We start from the raw sequence: 23,825 nt of genomic DNA on the forward strand, positions 1-23,825 counted from the left end.
GGCTGTTATCTGTAGTGTTGTCTATTTTAAACCTCCAGATTCAAGGTTTTCAGGATGTTGAAGATTCGGGAACAAATATTTCACAATCTTTGGCCAGTTTAAAGGATATTCGAGCAGGATTTTATGTAAATGGTTGTATGTTAAAGTTGAAAGAATCACCATAGTAAATCACCATGATAAGGTGCATTTGAGGTCACAACTGTTAGTTACATAACACTGTAAGACCCAGAGACAGGTAGCAATGTCTCTCTACACACAGTCAAGCTGACCTGTTACCATGGTTGCAGCATTAATTGAGGGAGCGGTCATCATCAGCTCTCCCACAATGCAGTGATCACAAAATAACCGGGGGCTGTGGAACTGACGGGTGTCATAGCAACACTCAAAGACAATCATTTAATGTATTTATATTATACAGAGCTCTCGCCTTCCTAAATATAGTAGTGCAGTTTCCCACATTTTAACCTTCTTATCACATTTTTCTCTATTTCTCTCCCATGTTTATGTTTTATTTGTTTACATGGGTTTTTGATTGTCATCCCTTGTCTCCTCTTCCTCCTCACCAACATTATCTTGGTGTGATATCTTTAGAAATGTATTTGGGGTTTTCTGGTTGGTCGGCTGTAAGGTTGCATACACATTATTTTCTGTTGTGCTTATTCTCTCTGACCTCTCACCTCTCTGTCCCTAACCTCCATCCCTCCATCTCTCTTTTCATTCCCTTCTCCCATTACCTCCATCTCAACCCACTTTTCATTTCCTGTTTTTATTGCGTCCTACAGCCCCTGTGTTTTGGACAGGTCCCTGTTTCAACAGCTGTTGTAACGCTGCCATCCAACTGCCTTATTATGACTTGTTAGGGTTAAAGGCCAACTCCGTGCAGGTGGGCCAAGCCTTGTCACACACACACACACACACTGGCTCAGACATGCTGCACATTCCACTGGCTCAATGTAACGTCTCTGCAGCCTCATCAAACCCAGTATATATGTTTGCAAATAGTCCCAGTGTGCCTTAAGACCTGTGAATGATTATATTATAGTGCTTTCTCTCCCCAGGCAGTTTACAACTGGACTTTTCTCTGTAATAATTCTAATTTGGCCCAGTACAAATAAACCCTGAAGGCTAAATGAATTAGTCTCTTTTAGAGAGGATCACTCTGTACACTGTGGAAATTAAGAGAAAGTATTTTAAGCATTTTACCTCATGTAAATATGCCAGGCAAAACTCCCCAGAAAAGTCTATGAAAACAGCGTGTATAGGATTAATGACTTTTTAGCATGGATTTATCGACTAAAAGACAGAAAGGAAATGAGAGATTCAATGAAATGAATAAGACCGAAGATGGTGCTAAAAACTCTCTGGTAGTACTTAGTGTGCTTTACAAACATGTGTTTTTCCATGGACACTACTGCCCTAAGGGATGGTCAGTGATGAGCCCTGTAGGAATGTTGGGACAAAGCTCTCCCACAAGAACGTTGTTAGGACAAATCCCACTCACACACACCCAGGAAACTACAGGATGCACAGTCAGCCTGCCACACCACATCCTATGACATGTCTCACCTGGAGGGCAAGAAAAACAACAAACGGAAAACAGGATCATTCCAGATATTCTCAGCTGTGGATTAATAACTATCAATTGTAGAAATATAATGGATAGAATGGAGGTGCAAAAGACAACCATCACTTTGAAAGGCTGGTCATGGCTCACATCAAAACCATTATCCCATCTCTGCGTCTGGAACCTGGACTTCCTGACGGGCCGCCCCCAGGTGGTGAGGGTAGGTAGCACATCTGCCACGCTGATCCTCAACACAGGAGCCCCTCAGGGGTGCGTGCTCAGTCCCCTCCTGTACTCCCTGTTCACCCACGACTGCATGGCCAGGCACAACTCCAACACCATCATTAAGTTTGCAGATGACACAACAGTGGTAGGCCTGATTAACGACGAGACAGCCTATAGGGAGGAGGTCAGAGATCTGGCTGTGTGGTGCCAGAATAACAACGTATCCCTCAACGTAACCAAGACTAAGGAGATGATTGTGGACTACAGGGAAAGGAGGCCCGAGCACGCCCCCATTCTCACCGACGGGGCTGTAGTGGAGCAGGATGAGAGCTTCAAGTTCCTTGGTGTCCACATCACCAACAAACTAATATTGTCCAAGCACACCGAGACAGTTGTGAAGAGGGCATGACAAAGCCTATTCCCCCTCAGGAAACTAAAAAGATTTGGCATGGGTCCTCAGATCCTCAAAAGGTTCTATAGCTGCAACATCGAGAGCATGCTGACTGGTTGCATCACTGCCTGGTACGGCAATTGCTCTGCCTCCGACAGCAAGGCACTACAGAGGGTAGTGCGAACGGCCCAGTACATCACTGGGGCTAAACTGCCTGCCATCCAGGACCTTTACACCAGGTGGAGTCAGAGGAAGGCCCTAAAAATTGTCAAAGACCCCAGCCACCCCAGTCATAGACTGTTCTCTCTACTACCGCATGGCAAGCGGTACCGGAGTGCCAAGTCTAGGACAAAAAGGCTTCTCAACAGTTTTTACCCCCAAGCCATGAGACTCCTGAACAGGTAATCAAATGGCTACCCGGACTATTTGCATTGTGTGCCTCGCTACTGTTATAGCCTCGTTACTGTTATAGCCTCGTTACTGTTATAGCCTCGCTACTGTATATAGCCTCGCTACTGTATATAGTCTCGCTACTGTATATAGCCTCGCTACTGTTATAGCCTCGCTACTGTTATAGCCTCGCTACTGTATATAGCCTCGCTACTGTTATAGCCTCGCTACTGTTATAGCCTCGCTACTGTTATAGCCTCACTACTGTTATAGCCTCGCTACTGTATATAGCCTCGCTACTGTTATAGCCTCGCTACTGTATATAGCCTCGCTACTGTATATAGCCTCGCTACTGTATATAGCCTCGCTACTGTTATAGCCTCGCTACTGTTATAGCCTCGCTACTGTATATAGCCTCTCTACTGTTATAGCCTCGCTACTGAATATAGCCTCGCTACTGAATATAGCCTCGCTACTGTATATAGCCTCGCTACTGTATATAGCCTCGCTACTGTTATAGCCTAACTACTGTTATAGCCTCGCTACTGTATATAGCCTCGCTACTGTTATAGCCTAACTACTGTTATAGCCTCGCTACTGTATATAGCCTCGCTACTGTATATAGCCTAACTACTGTTATAGCCTCGCTACTGTATATAGCCTCGCTACTGTATATAGCCTCGCTACTGTTATAGCCTAACTACTGTTATAGCCTCGCTACTGTATATAGCCTCGCTACTGTATATAGCCTCGCTACTGTTATAGCCTCGCTACTGTATATAGCCTCTACTGTTATAGCCTCGCTACTGAATATAGCCTCGCTACTGAATATAGCCTCGCTACTGTTATAGCCTCGCTACTGTATATAGCCTCGTTACTGTTATAGCCTCGCTACTGTATATAGCCTCGCTACTGTTATAGCCTCGCTACTGTTATAGCCTCGCTACTGTATATAGCCTCGCTACTGTATATAGCCTCGCTACTGTATATAGCCTCGCTACTGTTATAGCCTCGCTACTGTTATAGCCTCGCTACTGTATATAGCCTCGCTACTGTATATAGCCTCGCTACTGTTATAGCCTCGCTACTGTTATAGCCTCGCTACTGTTATAGCCTCGCTACTGTATATAGCCTCGCTACTGTTATAGCCTCGCTACTGTTATAGCCTCGCTACTGTTATAGCCTCGCTACTGTATATAGCCTCGCTACTGTATATAGCCTCGCTACTGTTATAGCCTCGCTACTGTTATAGCCTCACAACTGTATATAGCCTCGCTACTGTTATTTTTCACTGTCTTTTTTTACTGTTGTTTTTATTTCTTTACTTATCTATTGTTCACCTAATACTTTTTAAAAAGTGCACTGTTGGTTAGAGCCTGTAAGTAAGCATTTCACTGTAAGTTCTACACCTGTTGTTTTTGGCACACGTGACAAATAAACTTTGATTTGATTTGTAAATCAAAAGTATAAAATTGGATCGGGGCTTACTTTTCTCTTTATATATCTGTCTATTTCTATGCTTTTTGTGTGGCATGTACCAGTTTACCCAACTAATACACAGAAAATCGGCGTAGCGCTGAAATGTGACTGTGTGGAAAGAAAAACATACATTTGAAAGTCTTGAATGCCGCTCCACTCATAAACAGCTGTATTTAGTATTGTTTTATGTGAATACCACTGCCAGTGCTGAGGGCTAAGTGTGTGTGTGTGTGTGTGTGTGTGAGAGAGAGTAACACAGTATTGGTGTATTTATTGCTGTCTTCCAACAGGGAAGTCTTCTCAGCATCCCTGCCTTGCATCTCTGTGTGTTTCATTTCAGCTGAACGCTGCACTGTATTGGGCTGTAGTTGCCTGAGGGGGAACACTGTTAAAAACTATTTCAACTGTGTGTTGCCTCCCCTCTATACCCCTCAGCTTTGGTATACCCATGCTACAAAACTCTTTGCTTGGGGGTTTGGTGTGTGTGTGCATTTGTGCTTACAAATGCGTTTGTGTGTGTGTGTGTTATTCCTCCAAGGGTGCTTTAGATGCCAAGTTAGGTTCATATCAAGTGTGGTGTGTACCTTCCTTCTTCTGGAGAGCCAATAGCATTTTATTCCGTTGCCTTTAAAAAATGAATGAGCAAAGTTAGCAATAATTCAGGAGTTGTGTGAGTGATCATTTAATCATTGAATATTCTCTATGCAGTAACTGGAAGACATGGTTTAACCAATCACGTTGCTGAACAAATCCTGTGATGGAATTGCATCACCTCTCAATCAGTGGTGCCAAGTACCAACAGCAGAGTTCATTGGCTTTGATCTTTCAGTGTCTTAGGTCCACAGGAGGAGGATGGGGTGTTTGAGAGGAAGTGTAAGGTCTCTCTCTCTCTCTTCTCTCTTCTTTCTGTCTCTCTTTTCTCTCTCTCTTTTCTCACTCATATTCTATTTCTCCTGTGCCATTGGTATACATGCTTTACGTACAGTATCTAGATTTTCTGCCATTGTTTGAGACAAATCTCTCAGCAACTTTATTTATTTATCTTGGCTGATTTATAACACTAGAGTTGTCATGTTATTGTGTTCAAGGTCGGCCATTACTTTGCTTACTTTCCAGCTCTGGTCTTGTTGGAGTGCCTTCCTCCTGTTGTTCCTACTGTGAGGAGTATGGTGGAGGCTGTCAGTCTGTCACTAATTCCATTGTGTCATCACTTCCTGTTTCCCCTTCCTATTTCCTGTCTCAGGGGGAAGAGTGAAGACCTGGAAGAGAAGGTGGTTCATCCTGACAGACAACTGCCTGTACTACTTTGAGTACACAACAGTAAGTGTGTGTGTGTGCGAGCGCAGTATTGTAGGCAAGTACGCTGCCTGTGTGTTTGTACAGGCGTTTATATGTGGTAGTATAACTGGAAGCTTTTTATCAAAGCATTTGCCTCTCTATCCAGAGATCCAGCTGCTTTATCAGCAGTCTGTCCTCTACCCTTGTATTATCCTAGAGGATCATATCATTATCTCTCTGTCCTCCAGACTGTCTGCCTGCCAGACACTAACGTCATTAGTTATATTAGAGAAAGCAGAGCAGAGGGGAATGAAGGTTGTTTTCCAGTCTATGAAACAATGTCACAGATCATGTCTTGTTCTCTCTCTCCTCCAGGATAAGGAGCCTCGTGGGATCATCCCCTTAGAGAACCTCAGTATCAGAGAGGTGGAGGAACCCAGGAAACCAGTGAGTGCTTCATGATACTGCATCACATCCCTTCTGAAACCTTATTATGTCACTATTATATTAGGTGGTACTGGTAGTCAACCTCATCCACAAGGTTCCACTCACCCAGTCCCAGTGGAGAAGCCCAACTCATGATATCACCAGGGTTCAAAAGTCAACATAGTCTTCCATATTTCTAGCCATGTATTTGACCTGGAACATGTAACCTAGTTGAGGATAGGGTCTCTAATTGTTGGGCAATACAACCACCCTTTCACCTCCACCCTGTTGGGATTATGCTACAATGCTAGTACCCACTCAACTCAACCATCTCCTCACCCATCAGAACTGATTGCTGGGGAAAGACACTAGGGTTTCCTAAAGTGTTGGACCACCCTTTCACCACTACCTTGCAACCCCCAGAACTGCTTTGAGCTCTACAACCCCAACCACAAGGGTTCGGTGATCAAGGCGTGTAAGACGGAGGCGGACGGCCGGGTCGTCGAGGGCAACCACACGGTGTACAGGATATCGGCGCCCACGACTGAGGAGAAAGAGGAGTGGATCAAGTCCATCAAGTAAGATTCCTGACCGCCACATTTACTATTTAGGCTGCAAGGCTAGTTAGCTTCCTGGAACTACCCACCACATTCACAATCTAGGCTACAATGCTAGTTAGCTTCCCTCCACTCCCCACCACATTTACTATTTAGGCTGCAATGCTAGTTAGCTTCCCTCCACTCCCCACCACATTTACTATGTAGGCTACAACGCTAGTTAGCTTCCCTCCACTCCCCACCACATTTACTATTTAGGCTACAGTGCTAGTTAGCTTCCCTCCACTCCACACCACATTTACTATTTAGGCTACAATGCTAGTTAGCTTCCCTCCACTCAACACCACATTTACTATTTAGGCTACAATGCTAGTTAGCTTCCCTCCCCTCCCCACCACATTTACTATTTAGGCTACAATGCTAGTTAGCTTCCCTCCACTCCCCACCATATTCACAATCTAGGCTGCAATGCTAGTTCGCTTCCCAAAACCACTCCCCAACACATTCACTATCTAGGCTATAATGCTAGTTAGCTCCCCCAGGGGAAATACGGGAAGGATTAGTTATCGCTTAAAGCACCCCGGGGGATGGGGATCGAGCCCAGCTAGCCTGGCCAGGAAAGGAGGCTCAAAACTGGGCTAAAGCCCCAGCGCTTCCCCCCTGTTGCCACAGAGGCTAACCATTACCATGCAGTGTGTGTGTTATCTTCTCCAGAGGGAGTCAATAAGGATTTAGCCAAGATAAAAGGCTTTTATGTCAATCACATTTCCTCAGTAAAATAGGGATGGTCGTATAGTCACGCTCCTTATCCTCTTATCTTTAATCGCGATGTAGGACAGTCTTTAAACAAACAGTTAAGACTACTTTTAGGGGACCATCTGTGTGAGTTTGGAAAATTCTGAACTGGGCTATGAAGCTCTTATATAACTGTATGAAATACATGTTATGTAGGCTAACTCAATATATTTGCTATACTGTAGCTCCATTGTAAATAAGTCAATATTTGGTATCACATTCATATCCATTTCAATGTGTCGCAATGTCTTTTCATGGATATACTTCATCCTATTACATTCTCTGTTGAATTTATTTCCAGAAAGAAAGGCGCCCCGGGGTTTCTTCTTTTGTTTTTCTGAAATTAGGTTGCGGTAAATAACCAAAAGCTAAAAAAAAAGGAGAGGAATTGTTGCCATAGCTCAGAGACATAGTCGTATATGGGGGACAATGTAAAGGGAGTAAGAGAGAGAGAATCCGCAGTGGGGGGTTGAGCCGGTTTTGGCTTTGTGCTGGTGCTAACAGGATTTTACACCCGTGAAACTGAAACTGCGCTCTGTGCCGGAGCCAGAATGGCTCTGTGACTCACTTCGCTTTGTACCGAGTGCCTTCTCTCCCAGAAAAAGAGAGCTGGAGTGTCGATAATTTAGAGCACTATTGTTTGCCCTGCACTCCAACCTATAAACTTGGAAAACTGCAGAGAGGAGAGAGTGCTAGAATGAGAACACTTGGAAGGGTTCTAGAACAGGGAATCAGGGAACGACATTCCACAGAATCTCTGAAAGAGATGGAACCGTAGTGCTGAGGAAAATAAGAAAAAAGGGGGTGGGTAGGTTTTCTTCAGAAACCATGGAAACAAAACTAGGTCACCGAACAAACTTTTATTTTTTTCATCTAGTTAGTTAAGGCAGGGGTTAGTAGAAATGTGGCCGCATTTCCATATCAAAGATGCTCAAGTTTCCCCCTGGCATATTATTATATATTTGTTTTGATTGGTTGTTCCAGGGCGAGCATCAGCAGGGATCCCTTCTATGATATGTTGGCCACCAGGAAAAGACGGATTGCCAACAAGAAGTGAGCAGGGACACCCCTCATCCCAGGACTCCCCAAACTGGGACACCCCAAACCCCCTTTCCTCAGCCCACCAATCCTCTTCCCCAGACAGACCTTACTCATGAAGTTAAACACCCCTTCCACACTCCCCCTCCCTCCCCCCTCACCCTCACCCATCCATCCCTCCCTCCACTCCCACGGACAGACTCCACTCATGAAGTTCCCTCCCTACTATCCCTCTCCCTCTGGACCCCCAGAGCCCAACTTGTCACTAGAGAGATGATGGCCAATCAAAGATAGCCATCTGACCCTTCAGACCCTGATAGAACTCGCACCCGGTCTTGAAGACAACGAGGACAGTCTCCGGTCTTGAAGACAACCCCCGTCCCCATTCTGGACACTTCCCCAGCCCTGGCTGCAGTACCAGGGGCTGGAGTTACAGGGACATGACGTCCCAGGACTAAAGCAGAGGACCAACACAGGGAGACATCCCTCTATAGGACCAGTGTGGTTCAGCCACACTACAGATTACCGAGGGAAGCCAGTGGGATGTATTAACATGTATTAACACACATTCTCTCTCTCTCTCTCTCTCTGTCTCTCTCATCTCTTTACTCCCCCACACTGCCCTCCTGTGTTCCCCACATTCATTCTGATTACGTCCATGTGTTTCTAGCAGGGGTTGGAGCAGAAATTATTTCCCAATCGTTCCATTCCGAGCAGAAACCCTATTTTTTTCATTCCGTTCCAGTGTTCCGACCAGAAAATAAAGTTCTGAACCAGTTCCAACCATCAAAAAGTAACAGCTTATATATATCCTTTTCATAAAATGTTTAACCTGTGAAATCAACATGCATTTAGCAAATTTTTACTCCAACAATTCTTGTACTCCACCAATTAGTGCCGATAGAGCAGCTTGCTATGGAACGGGTTAGATTGTTGTTTACATTTTTATTTAGTCACATAAGTGCAGGTGTGAGATGGGACTGAAATTTAATGGGTGGAGCAAGAGTGTGAGAGAGAGAGAGAGGGGTGGACATGGAGGGGGCTTGGCTTGAAGCTCTAAACATCATAACAGGTCTTGAATTAGAATGAGTGTAGGGTATTACTAGCCTTATACAACGAATTACAGAATATTATATACTAGAATTTATATTTATTTATTTTTGGAACTCAAAAGAACATTGGTTCTCAAGATTTGAAAATAACAGTTATGTTCCGGAACACTAGGGATCACTTTTGTACACGGTTCTGTTTCTGTTCCTCAAAACATGTATTTATTTTTTCTGTTCTGTTCCCTGAACTGGTTCCAACCCCTGCTTTCTAGGTGTCTTCTGCATTTGGGCGACTTGAAAAGCAAAACTGCAATTTTTCACATACACATGCATGTATGTCTGTTTATAGATATACCATAAAGTGCATTTAGAAGTGGGTGTGCTAACTTGTGTGTGTATCTACACAGTATATATGCATGTATGTATGTAAACACAGTAGTGCGCAAGCCAAGAGCAGACATTTAACACAACGACTGTCTCTGACATCATTATACAGAAAGGTTTGTGTGTGATCATTTATGAAGATGGTAGAAAAACAGAGTTCCTCTTGTGAGTGTTCAGGTGGATGGAAAGACATGGCAGAAAGAGGAGAGTGAGAGATGGAGTGAGTGTATCAGAGAGAGAGGGAAGGAGAGAAAGTTCCAGGGCTGCAGTAACCGTACATGAACATGTGACCTGACCAGGAACAAATCTGGGCCTTACACTCCTGGCCCTAAACATAAACCATGTAATCATCCCACTATGGTGCTCAACTCTTTTTCCCAGGTGCCATTGCAGCAGTTCTGCTGCAACCTCAGAATACAACGCTAGGTTAGTGCTGAAATTAGGAAGACAAAACCTAGAAAAACTACAACATTACAGTCTTGAGTCAGCTGGACTGATTCCAAACATTGTGCGGACCACAGAATATTAAAATGTGCATACTTTTAACTTTGGTTGTGAATTATAGGGGTGGTTACATAGACCTATATTTAGCCTACGATTGGAGTTACTCCATTTTCAATGGTGTGTCTGCAATGCAATTGAACATCCTTTGAAAATGTGTTGTAGTCTAAGAGAATGCTTGAATATGGGTTTGTGAAACAGCCCAATAGGGTACCAGTCATTTTAAGCTTTTCTTTCAGTGTCTCGAGGTCCAACAGCGCCAGTGAGGGGCGATGCATTGATGTGACCCATATGCTTTTCATTTATAACCGAAGATCCTTGCTTGCTTTTTGTGTTCCCCTTACAAAATATAATCTATTATCTTGTTTGTATTTATTTTCTTTGTCAAATGGTTCCATTCTGTCCGTAAGCGTTAACTAAAGACTTAAGTTATGTATATGTAAATAATGTAGAGGTTTTATGGGTCTCCTTTTTGTTGTTGTATGAATACTCTGAAACATGTTACACCTACTGGCTGTACTTTGCATCAGGTCAGTTTGAGGTCTTCTGTACACAAATCAAAAACATGATCATAAACAAATACTATATAACGTGATGTCAGGAAAAGTCCATTTCCAGCAGGAATGAGGATGATAATGATGGCAATGAGGGTGATGATGTGGATGAATAGGATATGGGTGGTAGTAATATTGATGATGATGGTGATGATGATAAGGCAGATGTTGAGGATGAATAGGATATGGGTGGTAGTAATATTGATGATGATAAGGCAGATGTTGAGGATGAATAGGATATGGGTGGCAGTAATATTGATGATGATGATAAGGCAGATGTTGAGGATGAATAGGATATGGGTGGTAGTAATATTGATGATGATAAGGCAGATGTTGAGGATGAATAGGATATGGGTGGTAGTAATATTGATGATGATAAGGCAGATGTTGAGGATGAATAGGATATGGGTGGTAGTAATGTTGATGATGATAAGGCAGATGTTGAGGATGAATAAGATATGGGTGGTAGTAATATTGATGATGATAAGGCAGATGTTGAGGATGAATAGGATATGGGTGGTAGTAATATTGATGACGATAAGGCAGATGTTGAGGATGAATAAGATATGGGTGGTAGTAATATTGATGATGATAAGGCAGATGTTGAGGATGAATAAGATATGGGTGGTAGTAATATTGATGATGATAAGGCAGATGTTGAGGATGAATAGGATATGGGTGGCAGTAATATGGATGATGATGAAAATGATGATGTCCGAACTATAATGCTGACTGAAGAAGTTTAATCCAGTAGTTTTTCTATGTGTTTGTAAGATATGACCCCTGATCTCAGGGCAGAATATTACCTACTACTGCCCCTTGTGTGGGGCTATAGCTAAATGAACTTTTCTATCTCTGTAAAAGCTATTGGTCACATTGTACATGACGTGGAAAGCTACATAAAGTATACAAAGACTACATCCGTTGTACGACGCATTGATTTATTATTTATTGAGCTTGACCTACATATTTGCATATGCAATTAATCATCCAGTTTATCAGTAGATAATATGCTGAAATGTATATTTTATTAAACTTAGTAGGTCATGGATCAAAGGTTATTAAGTTCTTAATGTATGTTAATCATCTAAGTACCAACTGTCATGGGTAGTAATTATTTAAATAGACTTTAGATACAATATTTGCCTGTTTTTTATATGGTGGAAAAGCAGTGGAAAAGAAAATGTAACTGGAAAAAAAACATGTCCTGAACAGTAACCAACCAACTGACGTCCAGCCCATGTCCATGAACATTCTTATGAGTGTAGAGACAGATGGTCAATGTGGAGTGGTGGGACAAGACTACAGAGCGAGGAACCCTTTACTGATGGTTAAGGTCTATGAGAAACCCTTTACTGATGGTTAAAGTCTATGAGAAACCCTTTACTGATGGTTAAGGTCTATGAGAAACCCTTTACTGATGGTTAAAGTCTGAGAAACCCTTTACTGATGGTTAAAGTCTACGAGAAACCCTTTACTGATGGTTAAAGTCTATGTGAAACCCTTAACTGATGGTTAGTCTATAAGAAACCCTTTACTGATGGTTAAAGTATATGTGAAACCCTTTACTGATAGTTAAAGTCTATGTGAAACCCTTTACTGATGGTTAAAGTCTACAGAGCGAGAAGCCCTTTACTGATGGTTAAAGTCTATGAGAAACCCTTTACTGATGGTTAAAGTCTATGTGAAACCCTTTACTGATGGTTAAAGTCTGTGAAACCCTTTACTGATGGCTAAAGTTTATGTGAAACCCTTTACTGATGGTTAAAGTCTACAGAGCGAGAAGCCCTTTACTGATGGTTAAAGTCTATGAGAAACCCTTTACTGATGGTTAAAGTCTGTGAAACCCTTTACTGATGGCTAAAGTTTATGAGAAACCCTTTACTGATGGTTAAAGTCTGTGAAACCCTTTACTGATGGCTAAAGTTTATGAGAAACCCTTTACTGATGGTTAAGGTCTATGAGAAACCCTTTACTGATGGTTAAAGTCTGTGAAACCCTTTACTGATGGCTAAAGTTTATGAGAAACCCTTTACTGATGGTTAAAGTCTATGTGAAACCCTTTACTGATGGTTAAAGTCTATGAGAAACCCTTTACTGATGGTTAAGGTCTATGAAACCCTTTACTGATGGTTAAAGTCTATGAGAAACCCATTACTGATGGTTAAGGTCTATGAAACCCTTTACTGATGGTTAAGGTCTATGAAACCCTTTACTGATGGTTAAAGTCTATGAGAAACACTTTACTGATGGTTAAAGTCTATGTGAAACCCTTTACTGATGGTTAAAGTATGTGAAACCCTTTACTGATGGTTAAAGTCTATGTGAAACCCTTTACTGATGGTTAAAGTCTATGTGAAACCCTTTACTGATGGTTAAAGTCTATGTGAAACCCTTTACTGATGGTTAAAATCTACCCCTTCATTGATCAGCAAACAGACATAGATCAGGTCAGAGTAATACGAGTTCCCCCCTTAATTGGCCAATAAATAGATAGTGTCTAGATAAGGTGTGAAAATAAATCATTTGAAAGAGGGGGACCGAGTTCTTAGGTAACATAGTGGGCAGATGGGTGTTTAAGTCCTGATTCTATACACTTCTGACCTGAAGGGATTTCTGTCTGCTTTATAGTGTGATGCAACACCGACTCCCAGTGTATTGATGTGGCATTACAATACATGGAAGCCAAATTGAACTCCAATCCATTAACATGATACCGATGGTTTGTTGAGACTGATGGTTTAGGTTGTGGCTACCATTACAGCGCCATCTAGTTGTCACGTTGGGGATAGCAGTTGTTGACAACTAGCATTTTAGCTAAGCCCTAACCCTTTCCTACCCTTCATTAATTCTCCTATCCTGCTGTGTTAGTTCTCAAACCATCAATATCTTGAAACTGGAGTTAATGAATGAAATTGCATTCCATCCACAGGCAATGTCATTAAAAAGATTTCACAAAGTCTATTTATTTCCCACATTTATATATTCTCCAGATATTGTACAGTTTGTAACAGTTGCTATGCCGACGGCATGAAGCTGACACTCAGAATGAATCATTTTAAGCAGCGACTACACATTTGACAATGGTTCGGTATATTCATACAATGTACAACAGTTATCCATATGCATGTATAAACAATCTTTCTAAGAGTGAATACCAATTACTTTTCAAATAATTCATTTTTACATGATACATAAACAAAGCATTGTCTGGGAGGAGATTCCATAACATGAAAACGTCATGTTGGCAGATCCGTGAGCCAGCAGGGACACATCAAAAAACTCCAACATGAAGCAAACTACACAATTTAACATATCACACATACACGTTTAAAGGTGCAATCTGCAGTTGTTTCATCCATTTTTGGACCTCTTAAGAATATAATGTTATAATATTACAAATGCCTCATATGCTTAGTTCAACTGTCATAACAATCGGAAACCAAAATAAAAGCTTGTTTCACTCCAGTGTTTGTAAACAAACACTATATACCTTCAAAACATGGTAACAATAATTTAGATATCATGGATGGCCAGTCCTTGCATCCATAGCTCTGTCTATGAATTTGAGAGTGGTTACATTTCTCTAGCCCCATTCCTCAGCTTTTTACCTAAAAGGGATGGGAGTTCACTTTGTTATTGTTTCAACTGCTGATTGCAGCTTTAATATAGTGACATGTATTGTTCCCGTTCAAACATTTGTGTAAATGTTAGTTTGGTCCTCGTCAAGTTAACTAATCAGTGGCAGTAAGTATCCAGATATAATAGAAAATAGGTGAGAAGTGAATACTCCTGAAAAAACTCTGCACTTTGCTGCCATCTGTAGGTAAGATGTGGCACAGCGGCATCAACTGTTGCCTCAGCAGCAATCATAGACGTTTTCAAACAGGGTCCAGGGCACAGCATCACAATGGGAACGAACAACAAGAAAATAAAGAGACAGAGGCTTCCCTGTATATCTATTGGGACTGATCTCCCAGTAAACAGGCGGGAGGTTCTATCCACACCCAGCAACTTCCCAGCAACCCTCCACAGACTCCAGATAACTTAAAAAAGAAAGCTGATCTTAGATCAGTATCGAAAAGCAACATCACCTATGACTTCTCACCCTTGACCTTGGCGACCTGCCCTGACCTGATATGACCCCTTCAGCAGGGTGAGGAGGAGACCTGGTCGTAGTCGGGGCACTTGAGCAGGGCCGGGTAGCTGGTGCTCATCTGGAGTGAGGTTTCGCTGGAGATGTCCGAGGGGCTGCGTCCACGTGCCCAGGTCTCCGGGTGCAGGAACTGACCGGAGTGGTCAGAGCAGTTACTGAGGCGTGGCCGGTAGAAGCCGGGGTGGTGGCGCTGGTACATTTCCTCGGCTGTGTAGCGCTTCATGAACAGGTAGACGGACATGACGCCCGCACTCTGGGAGAGGGAGAGAGAGCGAGAGAAAGAGGGACAGAAAGAGAGAGAGAGAGACGGACAGACGGACCGAAAGAGGGACAGAAAGAGAGACAGACGGACAGACAGACAGACGATAAAGGTTAGAGGACACTGCACTCTGTAGTATAGAGAGCCAGAAGACCCAGAAGAGAGGGTACCACACCAGCAGACGATAGGTAAACTAGTGATCAGAGCGTTGGGCCGTAACCGTAAGGTTGCTGGTTCGAATACCCGAGCCTACAAGGTGAAATGCAAGGCACTTGACTCTAATTTGCTCCAGGGGTGCTCTACTACTATGGCTGTAGTATTTCACCTCACCTATCCAGTGTGACAATAAAAAAAAACATGTAGACATACATGTAGATTTATTCTACAACAAATCTACCTCAGTGAGTGCATGTTTCTTCTTTTTTTTCTCGTCTTATTCAACTGTCACCATGGACCTGCAACAAAGATAGCTCAGATGTGCGAGTGCCTTTTGGATTTTGAAGTACCTCAGTGAGCAGAAAGGAGATGGCAGCGAAGGCGAAGGACCAGCCGTACCGGTAGCTGAAGTAGGACTCACTGCTCTTAGTCCTGTTCAACATCTCGTCATTAATACTGGATATATACAACACGAGACCTACCACCAGAGCCAGACCTGACAGAAAGAGAGGGAAGAGGAGGGGGAGATAACAGGAAGAGAAGGTGGAGATAACAGAAAGAGAGGGAAGAGGAGGGGGAGATAACAGAAGGAGAGAGGGGGGAAGACAAACGAGAGATTAAACAAACCTTCAAAGCCTGAACATCAGTCAGAGAAAGAAACAGACAGACAGAGAAGACAGATAGTGATTGTGTTAAAGCGAGATAGACACCGTCACATTCTGTAGCTGAAGCAGAGACCGCAGAAAACGAGGAAGAGGAGAAGTAGGGAAGAAGAGGAGAAAGAAAAGGAGGTGAGGAGGAAGAGAGGGAAGATTAGAAGAGTACCTGAAAGGATAAAGAAGATTCCGGAGACAAAGGCCAGGATGGTGCGATGAGGTCGGACGTGTCCGATGTTGTTTAGCACAAAGCCGATGAACATGAAGAACAGACTGACCAGAGGAAACGGAGTGGCTGAACGAATCATCTCTGAGAGAGAGAGAGAGAGAGAGAGAGAGAGAGAGAGAGAGAGAGAGAGAGAGAGAGAGAGAGAGAGAGAGAGAGAGAGAGAGAGAGAGAGAGAGAGAGAGAGAGAGAGAGAGAGAGAGAGAGAGAGAGAGAGAGAGAGAGAGAGAGAGAGAGAGAGAGAGAGAGAGAGAGAAAACAGCAACATAGAGAAAGACATAACTATACAGAAACAGAATTTAACAGACACATTTAGCTATGCTCATCTACAAACTCTTATACTCTACTTTCATCTCAAACTCTGAACATAGAAGGTCCAAACAATCTTCCTGTCTAGCAGAGACCTTTCAACAGGCATCAACCAAAACCTAATGAGGCTGGGACTTTAGAGAAAGTCAAACTCCCCTCAGTGTGACTCCTCAGAGTTATTACCTAATAAGTATTCTGAAGCAGAGAGGAGTCAGCAGGGTGGAGACCCAGAGACGCTGGGAGTTCTGATGACTCATTTTATTCTGTATGGGCAGACTGGGCTCGGGGCAATTGGAAAGAGACTTGAATAGTAAAGAGGTAGTCATTCAGACACGCTAGGAGGAGGAAAACAAATTTCAATAAAACTGCATTGTATTATTACGTTTAAGCATTAGAGCTTTAATTGGTGATGTGAAAGTTTAATTACTGACGATAAAGAAGCACCATTTTACACGTATCTTGCCACCCAAGAGGCAATATATTATCTCTCGCATTCAGTCTGTTCTTCCATTTCTTCACTTTAGAACGCTGGTTACAAGCCAGACTGATATTATCATTACCACTCCATTCATCGACAGGAACTCAGAAAACCTCAGTAATAGTTCTTCCAATGCACATACAGCTTCTTAATTGTACAGTGCACTGCTCCCTCTCACAGCTTCAGCTATTCAGGCAGAAAGACTGTTCAGCTAAGTAACCAGAAGAGGGTGCCATATGTTGATACATTGTGTCACTTGTCCTTATTTGTCCTGAATGCATTGGCAGTATTCCAACCACCCACTCACTCTGACCACAAAGAGTGCTTCATCTACTCACACACAGACAGGGTCTATTCAACCAAACACGGTACATCGAGAAGAGAGGGAGTGACCCTTTAGAGCAGATGGCCTAAAGGTTTATATTTATTATTATTGTTTCTCAAGCATATTGTTCAATTATGTATACAATGCCTTGGCAACAGAGGCAACCACACAATAAAGATTGAGAGAGCGAGCGAGAGAGAGACAGGAAAATTAGAGAAATATAACTTACTAAGTACACTGACTGTGGACTCAGAGGTCAGCTGTAAGTTCATGGGCATGATGTACTCGATGGTGAAACAGCGACCTGCCTCTTCACCTGGAAGAGAAGAAGAGAGGGATTATAGAGAGCCTATACAGAGGTTGTAGAGGTTATGATTTAACCTTTATTTTGACAGGGAGACATGAAGACAGAAAGACATGCTGAGACTTTCCATAGAGGGGTCATAAACTGTAGGCCGAACCGTTAAGACGCAACAGACGATTTTGTGAGAAGACCGTTTTCCGGGTCTGACAAACACCGCTCTAGCTCTGTCCCCTTTCATCGCTAATGTCTTCTGGTCTCACAAACACCGCTCTAGCTCTGTCCCCTTTCATCGCTAATGTCTTCTGCTCTGACAAACACCGCTCTAGCTCTGTCACCTTTCATCGCTAATGTCTTCTGGTCTGACAAACACCGCTCTAGCTCTGTCACCTTTCATCGCTAATGTCTTCTGGTCTGACAAACACCGCTCTAGCTCTGTCACCTTTCATCGCTAATGTCTTCTGGTCTGACAAATACCGCTCTAGCTCTGTCCCCTTTCATCGCTAATGTCTTCTGGTCTGACAAATACCGCTCTAGCTCTGTCACCTTTCATCGCTAATGCGGAAATGCAACATTCTCCCTCTCATTCCCCAAAAACAACCAGACAGTGAGAAAGAATCCTAGATCCTAAAAATGTTATTTTGCTGTCCCCATAAGAGAACCCTTTGAGAAAACCTTTTTGGTTCCAGGTAAAACCCCTTTGAGTTCCATGTAAATCCCTTTCCACAGAGGGTTCTACATGGAACCCAAAATAGTTATACCTGGAACCATAAAGGGCTCTCCTATGGGGACACCCAAATAACACTTTTGTAACCTTTTTTCTAAGAGTGTACAGCTAGAATTGGTCTCAATTGGTCTGATCCAGGATCAACTGGAGATGGTAGTGACCTGCCAGGAAGCAGACTCTCCAGAGTCCAGAGTGCAGGGAGGTCCTGATGTCAGTGGTCTGGTTCACGGGCAGGATGACCCCCTCCTCCAGGTACAGCCAGTAGTCTGTAGAGACCGCAACTCCCAGAAGCCCCAGCCCGCTGACCGCAAACACGCTGCTCAGCAATGCCAGAGCCTTCCTGCCGCACGCGCTCATCACGGTAGGATCAGAGGTGGTCCGCACCAGTAGGGGGCACTGGGTCAGAGGTGAGAGGTCAGATCTGTGGGGAGAAGTAGGGGGTTGTTACAGTTAATGGGGTGTAGTTGGTGACACAAGCAACTACACGGATGTAGTTGGTGACACAAGCAGAGCGACCTACTGGTAGTGAACACACTTAGGATGCAAAGGACCAGGCACACACACAATTGACTGGCATGCTCTTCTGTACGATTGGTAGAGGATGTATAATGGGATAATGCTGCTAGATCTCTCAGACAGAGATACATGTCATACTGCCCTGTGTCACTGAGAGAGAGAGCGAGAGAGAGAGAGGGAGCGAGAGAGAGAGAGAGGGAGAGAGGGAGGGAGAGAGAGAGAGAGAGAGGGAGAGAGGGAGGGAGAGAGAGAGAGAGAGAGAGAGAGAGCGGGAGGGAGAGGGAGCGAGAGAGAGAGAGAGGGAGAGAGGGAGGGAGAGAGAGAGAGAGAGAGAGAGAGAGTGAGAGAGAGAGCGGGAGGGAGAGTGAGAGAGAGAGAGAGAGAAGAAGACGTGCGACTAGCAGCATGACACAGCCACCCGACCCTGTGCTGATGTTCTAATACTACCCTTTCAGTTCTCTCTCACTGCTCTGTGGCTGTGAGGACATGTGGATGAATCTATAGGCCAATTAATGATAAAGCATGAGGAGCAACACCTTACAGCCACACATGAAAGAAACCGTGGGAGTATGCATGGCTGGGTGCTATGAGGTGTTTGAAAAGACGTTTCAAAGGTAGACTGAAAATGTTTCTCAGTGAATAGACCTAATGTCCTGATTTAAAACACAGCTGTTGGCTCATTGTGGTGAATTCCCCTGGACTTGAGAGGGTATATAAATGACTGTGTGGGCGGTGCGGGCGTGCTGGCAGGCGTTAAGAGTGTTGGAGGAACATCAAGCCCTGAAGGAGGACATGCTTACATGATTGGTGTGTGTGTGTTTGAGTGTGAGTGTGAGTGTGAGTGTGAGTGTGAGTGTGAGTGTGAGTGTGAGTGTGAGTGTGAGAGAGAGAGAAAGAAAGAAAGAAAGAAAGAAAGAAAGAAAGAAAGAAAGAAAGAAAGAAAGAAAGAAAGAAAGAAAGAAAGAAAGAGAGAGAGGCGGTAATTGAGGAGATTTTGGAATAAAAATTGGACAAAGTGACAAAATAGAAAATATAGGAAGCTTCAATGCCATACAACTCTCCTTCCGTGGCCTCCAACTGCTCTTAAACGCAAGTAAAACTAAATGCATGCTATTCAATCGATCACTGCCCGCACCTGCTCGCCCTTCCAGCATCACTACTCTGGATGGCTCTGACTTAGAATACGTGGACAACTACAAATACCTGGGTGTCTGGTTAGACTGTAAACTCTCCTTCCAGACTCACATTAAGCATCTCCAATCCAAAATTAAATCTAGAATCGGCTTCCTATATCGTGTTATTTCATAATTTTGACGTCTTCACTATTATTCTACAATGTAGAATATTAAAAAAATGAAGAAAAACCCTTGAATGAGTAGGTGTCAAAACTTTTGACTGGATCTGTGCATGCACACTGTCACATTCGTCATAAGGATCGGACCAAGGCGCAGCGTGAGTAGAGTTCCACATCATTTGAATAAATCGAAACTCACTGAACAAAACAACAAGCAACCAAACAAACAAAACGTGATGCTACTGATGTGCACTAAGGCAACTATACATAGACAAGATCCCACACCAGAAAGTGGGAAAAAGGGCTGCCTAAATATGATCCCCAATCAGAGACGACGATAAACAGCTGTCTCTGATTGGGAACCATATCAGGCCAACATAGAAATACAAAACATAGAATGCCCACCCCAAATCACACCCTGACCTAACCAAATAGAGAAATAAAACGTCTCTCTAAGGTCAGGGCATTACACACACACATCCATGCACACAAACTTACACGCACGCACACACGCACGCACGCGCACACACACACACACACACACACACACTCACACACACACACACACACACACACACACACACACACACACACACACACACACACACACACACACACACACACACACACAAAGACTTCTACTAGTTATAATCTGATTCTACTATTTCAGTACCTGTAGCCTCTGAACTCTGACAGGAAACATTCACCATGGCAGACTGAAGCGAGACTGAATACAGAGACAGTCTTCTATTTACATTCACAACCCTGTCACTCACTCACACCAGGCAGTGAGTCAAAAGACAAATTTAGACATGTTCCACTTTAGTGTGACTTATTAAAACAAATGATCTGTGTCATACTGGATATGAAAATCCCCCAATTAACACCAAGGTGATTGCTGAGGGAATGAGTAAGAAGAACATGTTATGGACGCGTGATCGGGTTCAAGGTTCATGACATCATCACTGGTAAAAAGGAGGAGGTAAAAGACATCAGAGGGGCAAACTGTCAACAAAAGAGACAACTGTGAAGGCTACAAAACACCTCAACTTGTGAAAATGGCTTGTCCTACTGTATATGCCCAGCAATTCATATTGCCTGGCCCATAAGCATCCTCTATGTTACAAGTGTGTCATCAGACCTACACCCAACCTGTTATACAACTGGATGGTTAGAAGTGACTGAATCATGTCCTTTCAGTTAGTTACAATCAAGACCATCCTAGTACTACCCCTGATTGAATATGACACTGTGGTGACTGATAGTAGCCTATATTTTGGCTCTATGGTTGTGATGGTTCTGTTTCTAGGCTACGTATTGATGTGTATGTATTTATATAAGATTTGCAACCTGCTGTAAACTGCTGATAGCTGCAGAGTCCCATTCTTTCAGTCTCATAACTCATAAACCTTTCCATGGTGGGCTTCACTGTGACTGGGGTTTGTAGGGGGATTTCTAGACCAGTTTATAATACATGGAACCACAGCCAGTTTACTGGGAAATGTCCAGCCTTTGAGGATTTAGGTTTACAGATGAACAAAATGTACTACAGAAAAATAAAATGGACTTTAAGGTGTTGTTTTGTTTAAAAAAAAGTGCTTATTATCTTTGTCTCGCTTGGCATATTTGAATAATTTTATTGGCAGTATCCCAAAACATATCTGTGCATTCCAGACTTAATTGATTAGCTAAATGGACAAAATATAAATTCAAATAAAGTATTTTAAATAATTGACCAAAGATGTGGACACACTTTCTCAATACAGATTCCATCACACTAATATGCTGTATGGCTACAGGCTGCAGAATGCAGATGCTAAAAAACATTCGTGAACTCAGACATCACTGATCCTTTCAATCAGGGTTGAACTCGTTTTCAATAATCATTTTAGCAGATGCTCTTATCTAGAGCAGTTTACAGGTGCAATTAGGGTTAAGTGCGTAGCTCAAGGGCGCGACAGATTTTTAACCTTGTCGGCTCGAGGATTCAAACTAACCAACTTTAGAGGATGGCACTTGTAATTTCGGTGTTGTCGACTTGCAGAGGATATTGCAGGTAGTCCATAAACTGATTGTCTGCGGCGACACCGTCATTTCATCGGCGCTCTATTGTGCAGTTGATTCAAAGGTGACAGTAGCGCGCAATTCTCTATAATTTCCCGCCCAGACCCATTATCTCTTTCTCTGACAGAGAGAGAGAGAGAGAGAGAGAGAGAGAGAGAGAGAGAGAGAGAGAGAGAGAGGGAGAGAGAGAGAAGAGAGAGAGAACGAGGAGAGAGAGAGAGAGGAGAGAGAGAAAGAGGAGAGAGAGAGAGAGAAACAGAGAGAGAGACAGAGAGAGAGAGGGAGAGAGAAGAGAGAGAGAAAGATGAGAGAGAGAGAGGAGAGAGAGAAAGAGGAGAGAGAGAGAGAGAGAGAGAGAGAGAGAGAGAGAGAGAGAGAGAGAGAGAGAGAGAGAAACAATGAGAGAGACAGAGAGAGAGAACGAAAACTTTCCATTGGTCTGATCCGCGAAAAGATATCGATCAGAAACAATGATGAAAGAAAACAGACCAATAAATTGTCCAATTTAGCTCTTTGGTGAGATAAAATAAATAATTTGCAGAGATAACTATTGTTCACGTCACTTTGTATTACAGCTACAAGTTGAATGGTTTAGTGAAGTGACATTTCTTTGAACCGCTGCATGCATGGGAACTATCCATGGACCTGAAATTACGAAAGAAAATATAGAGGCAAAGTGCCCTGCGCTGTAGTACGAAAACATGTTCTCTAATCACTCATCTTTATTCAAACAATTTACTGTGACTACATATATCAATTTGAACTGCCGGTTCAATCCAAATATCCCCTCTTAAATTAAAATGCGAAGGTCATACAAAACGCAACTCATTGGGAAATAAAAACGTCCAATTTAAATTCCGGACCAAATAAACTCAGCATTAGATCAGATTGCGTACCTCAGATCTGTGTGCGTAGGATGAGTCTGGGTTCTCTCTCAGTAGTTCTCCCTCCTATGTGTGTCTTCATCTGCACCCCTCACAGACAGTAACAAAAAGTGTTGGAGCGCCGCTGGGTAAACAGACAAGACGGACGGAGGTGCACACCGTAGCCACTCGCTTCTTGGCATGAAGGTGCGCTTCCTCTAGAGCTCCTAGGATTTAGCAGGCGACCTCACTCACTCACTACTGACGACGGACATATCCGCAGACCGCACCAGCACGTAGCTGTCCTGCTCAGCTCAACTCAGACGCTTCGTGCCATGGTGATTGATATCATCGCTGCGCGGAATGCTGAATGCGGAGGCTACGAGAGAGAGAGAGAGGGGGGGGGGGGGGGGGGGCACCAACCAAAACAAACTATTTCATCAGGTTACATACAGTCTTACACTTTTTCCGAGAAAGGTGGCGTCAGTATCACCCCCTAAAGGAGTCCAGTCACCAATGATAGATGCTCATATGGCTTACTGTATATTTAGAACGTTTTGAGATCATCAATAATGAAATGATAAGTCTACCTCTTGCCTTAGAGAGATCGTATTGATATATGTTATTTATGTGTGCAATTCCTCAAAGTATCCTAAAAATAAATCTGAAACATGTCCTCTTATTTTGTGAAAACATGTCACACATTTCTGATAGAGTGAGCAGAAAATAACTTCACACCAGTGGAAAAATACAGAATTAGCCCCAGCAAAACAGCTGATACAAAGGCATCATAAACACTGTGCCTTTATTCTGTCTTGTCTAGAAACAGTCCCGGGCCCCTGGGACTTCAGCACCAAGGCCAGC

At 43.2% G+C, this 23,825-nt stretch overlaps 2 protein-coding genes across 4 annotated transcripts in view; one reads left to right on the forward strand and one right to left on the reverse strand.

Moving 5' to 3' along the window:
- LOC118938327 (cytohesin-3) overlaps positions 1-11,549 on the forward strand; it is a 51,733-nt gene extending 40,184 nt beyond the window's left edge. For both annotated transcript variants that reach the window (XM_090197089.1, XM_090197090.1), the window contains exons 10-13: positions 5,293-5,369; positions 5,703-5,774; positions 6,177-6,331; positions 8,090-11,549. In XM_090197089.1, the coding sequence (XP_090053215.1) occupies positions 5,293-5,369; positions 5,703-5,774; positions 6,177-6,331; positions 8,090-8,162 (377 nt within the window). In that variant the 3' untranslated portion in view covers positions 8,163-11,549. The remainder of the gene's footprint in view (positions 1-5,292; positions 5,370-5,702; positions 5,775-6,176; positions 6,332-8,089) is intronic.
- Positions 11,550-13,577: 2,028 nt separating this feature from the next.
- Positions 13,578-23,359, reverse strand: cacng5b (calcium voltage-gated channel auxiliary subunit gamma 5b). 2 transcript variants are annotated; one of them, XM_036941513.2, is made up of 6 exons: positions 22,995-23,359; positions 18,386-18,645; positions 17,426-17,512; positions 16,028-16,168; positions 15,553-15,698; positions 13,578-15,040 (listed from the first exon to the last, which is right to left on the reverse strand). In XM_036941513.2, the coding sequence occupies exons 2-6, from the start codon at positions 18,579-18,581 to the stop codon at positions 14,780-14,782; spliced, it is 831 nt and encodes a 276-aa protein (XP_036797408.1). In that variant the 5' UTR covers positions 18,582-18,645; positions 22,995-23,359; the 3' UTR covers positions 13,578-14,779. The 2 variants fall into 2 exon arrangements, with proteins under 2 accessions (XP_036797408.1, XP_090053217.1); XM_090197091.1 differs by lacking the exons at positions 17,426-17,512; positions 18,386-18,645; positions 22,995-23,359 and adding an exon at positions 16,432-16,531.
- Between the last annotated feature and the right edge of the window lie 466 nt (positions 23,360-23,825).

The sequence above is a fragment of the Oncorhynchus mykiss genome, chromosome 13 (assembly GCF_057628025.1).
Source record: "Oncorhynchus mykiss isolate SJ-2025 chromosome 13, ASM5762802v1, whole genome shotgun sequence".
Lineage (NCBI taxonomy): Eukaryota > Metazoa > Chordata > Actinopteri > Salmoniformes > Salmonidae > Oncorhynchus > Oncorhynchus mykiss.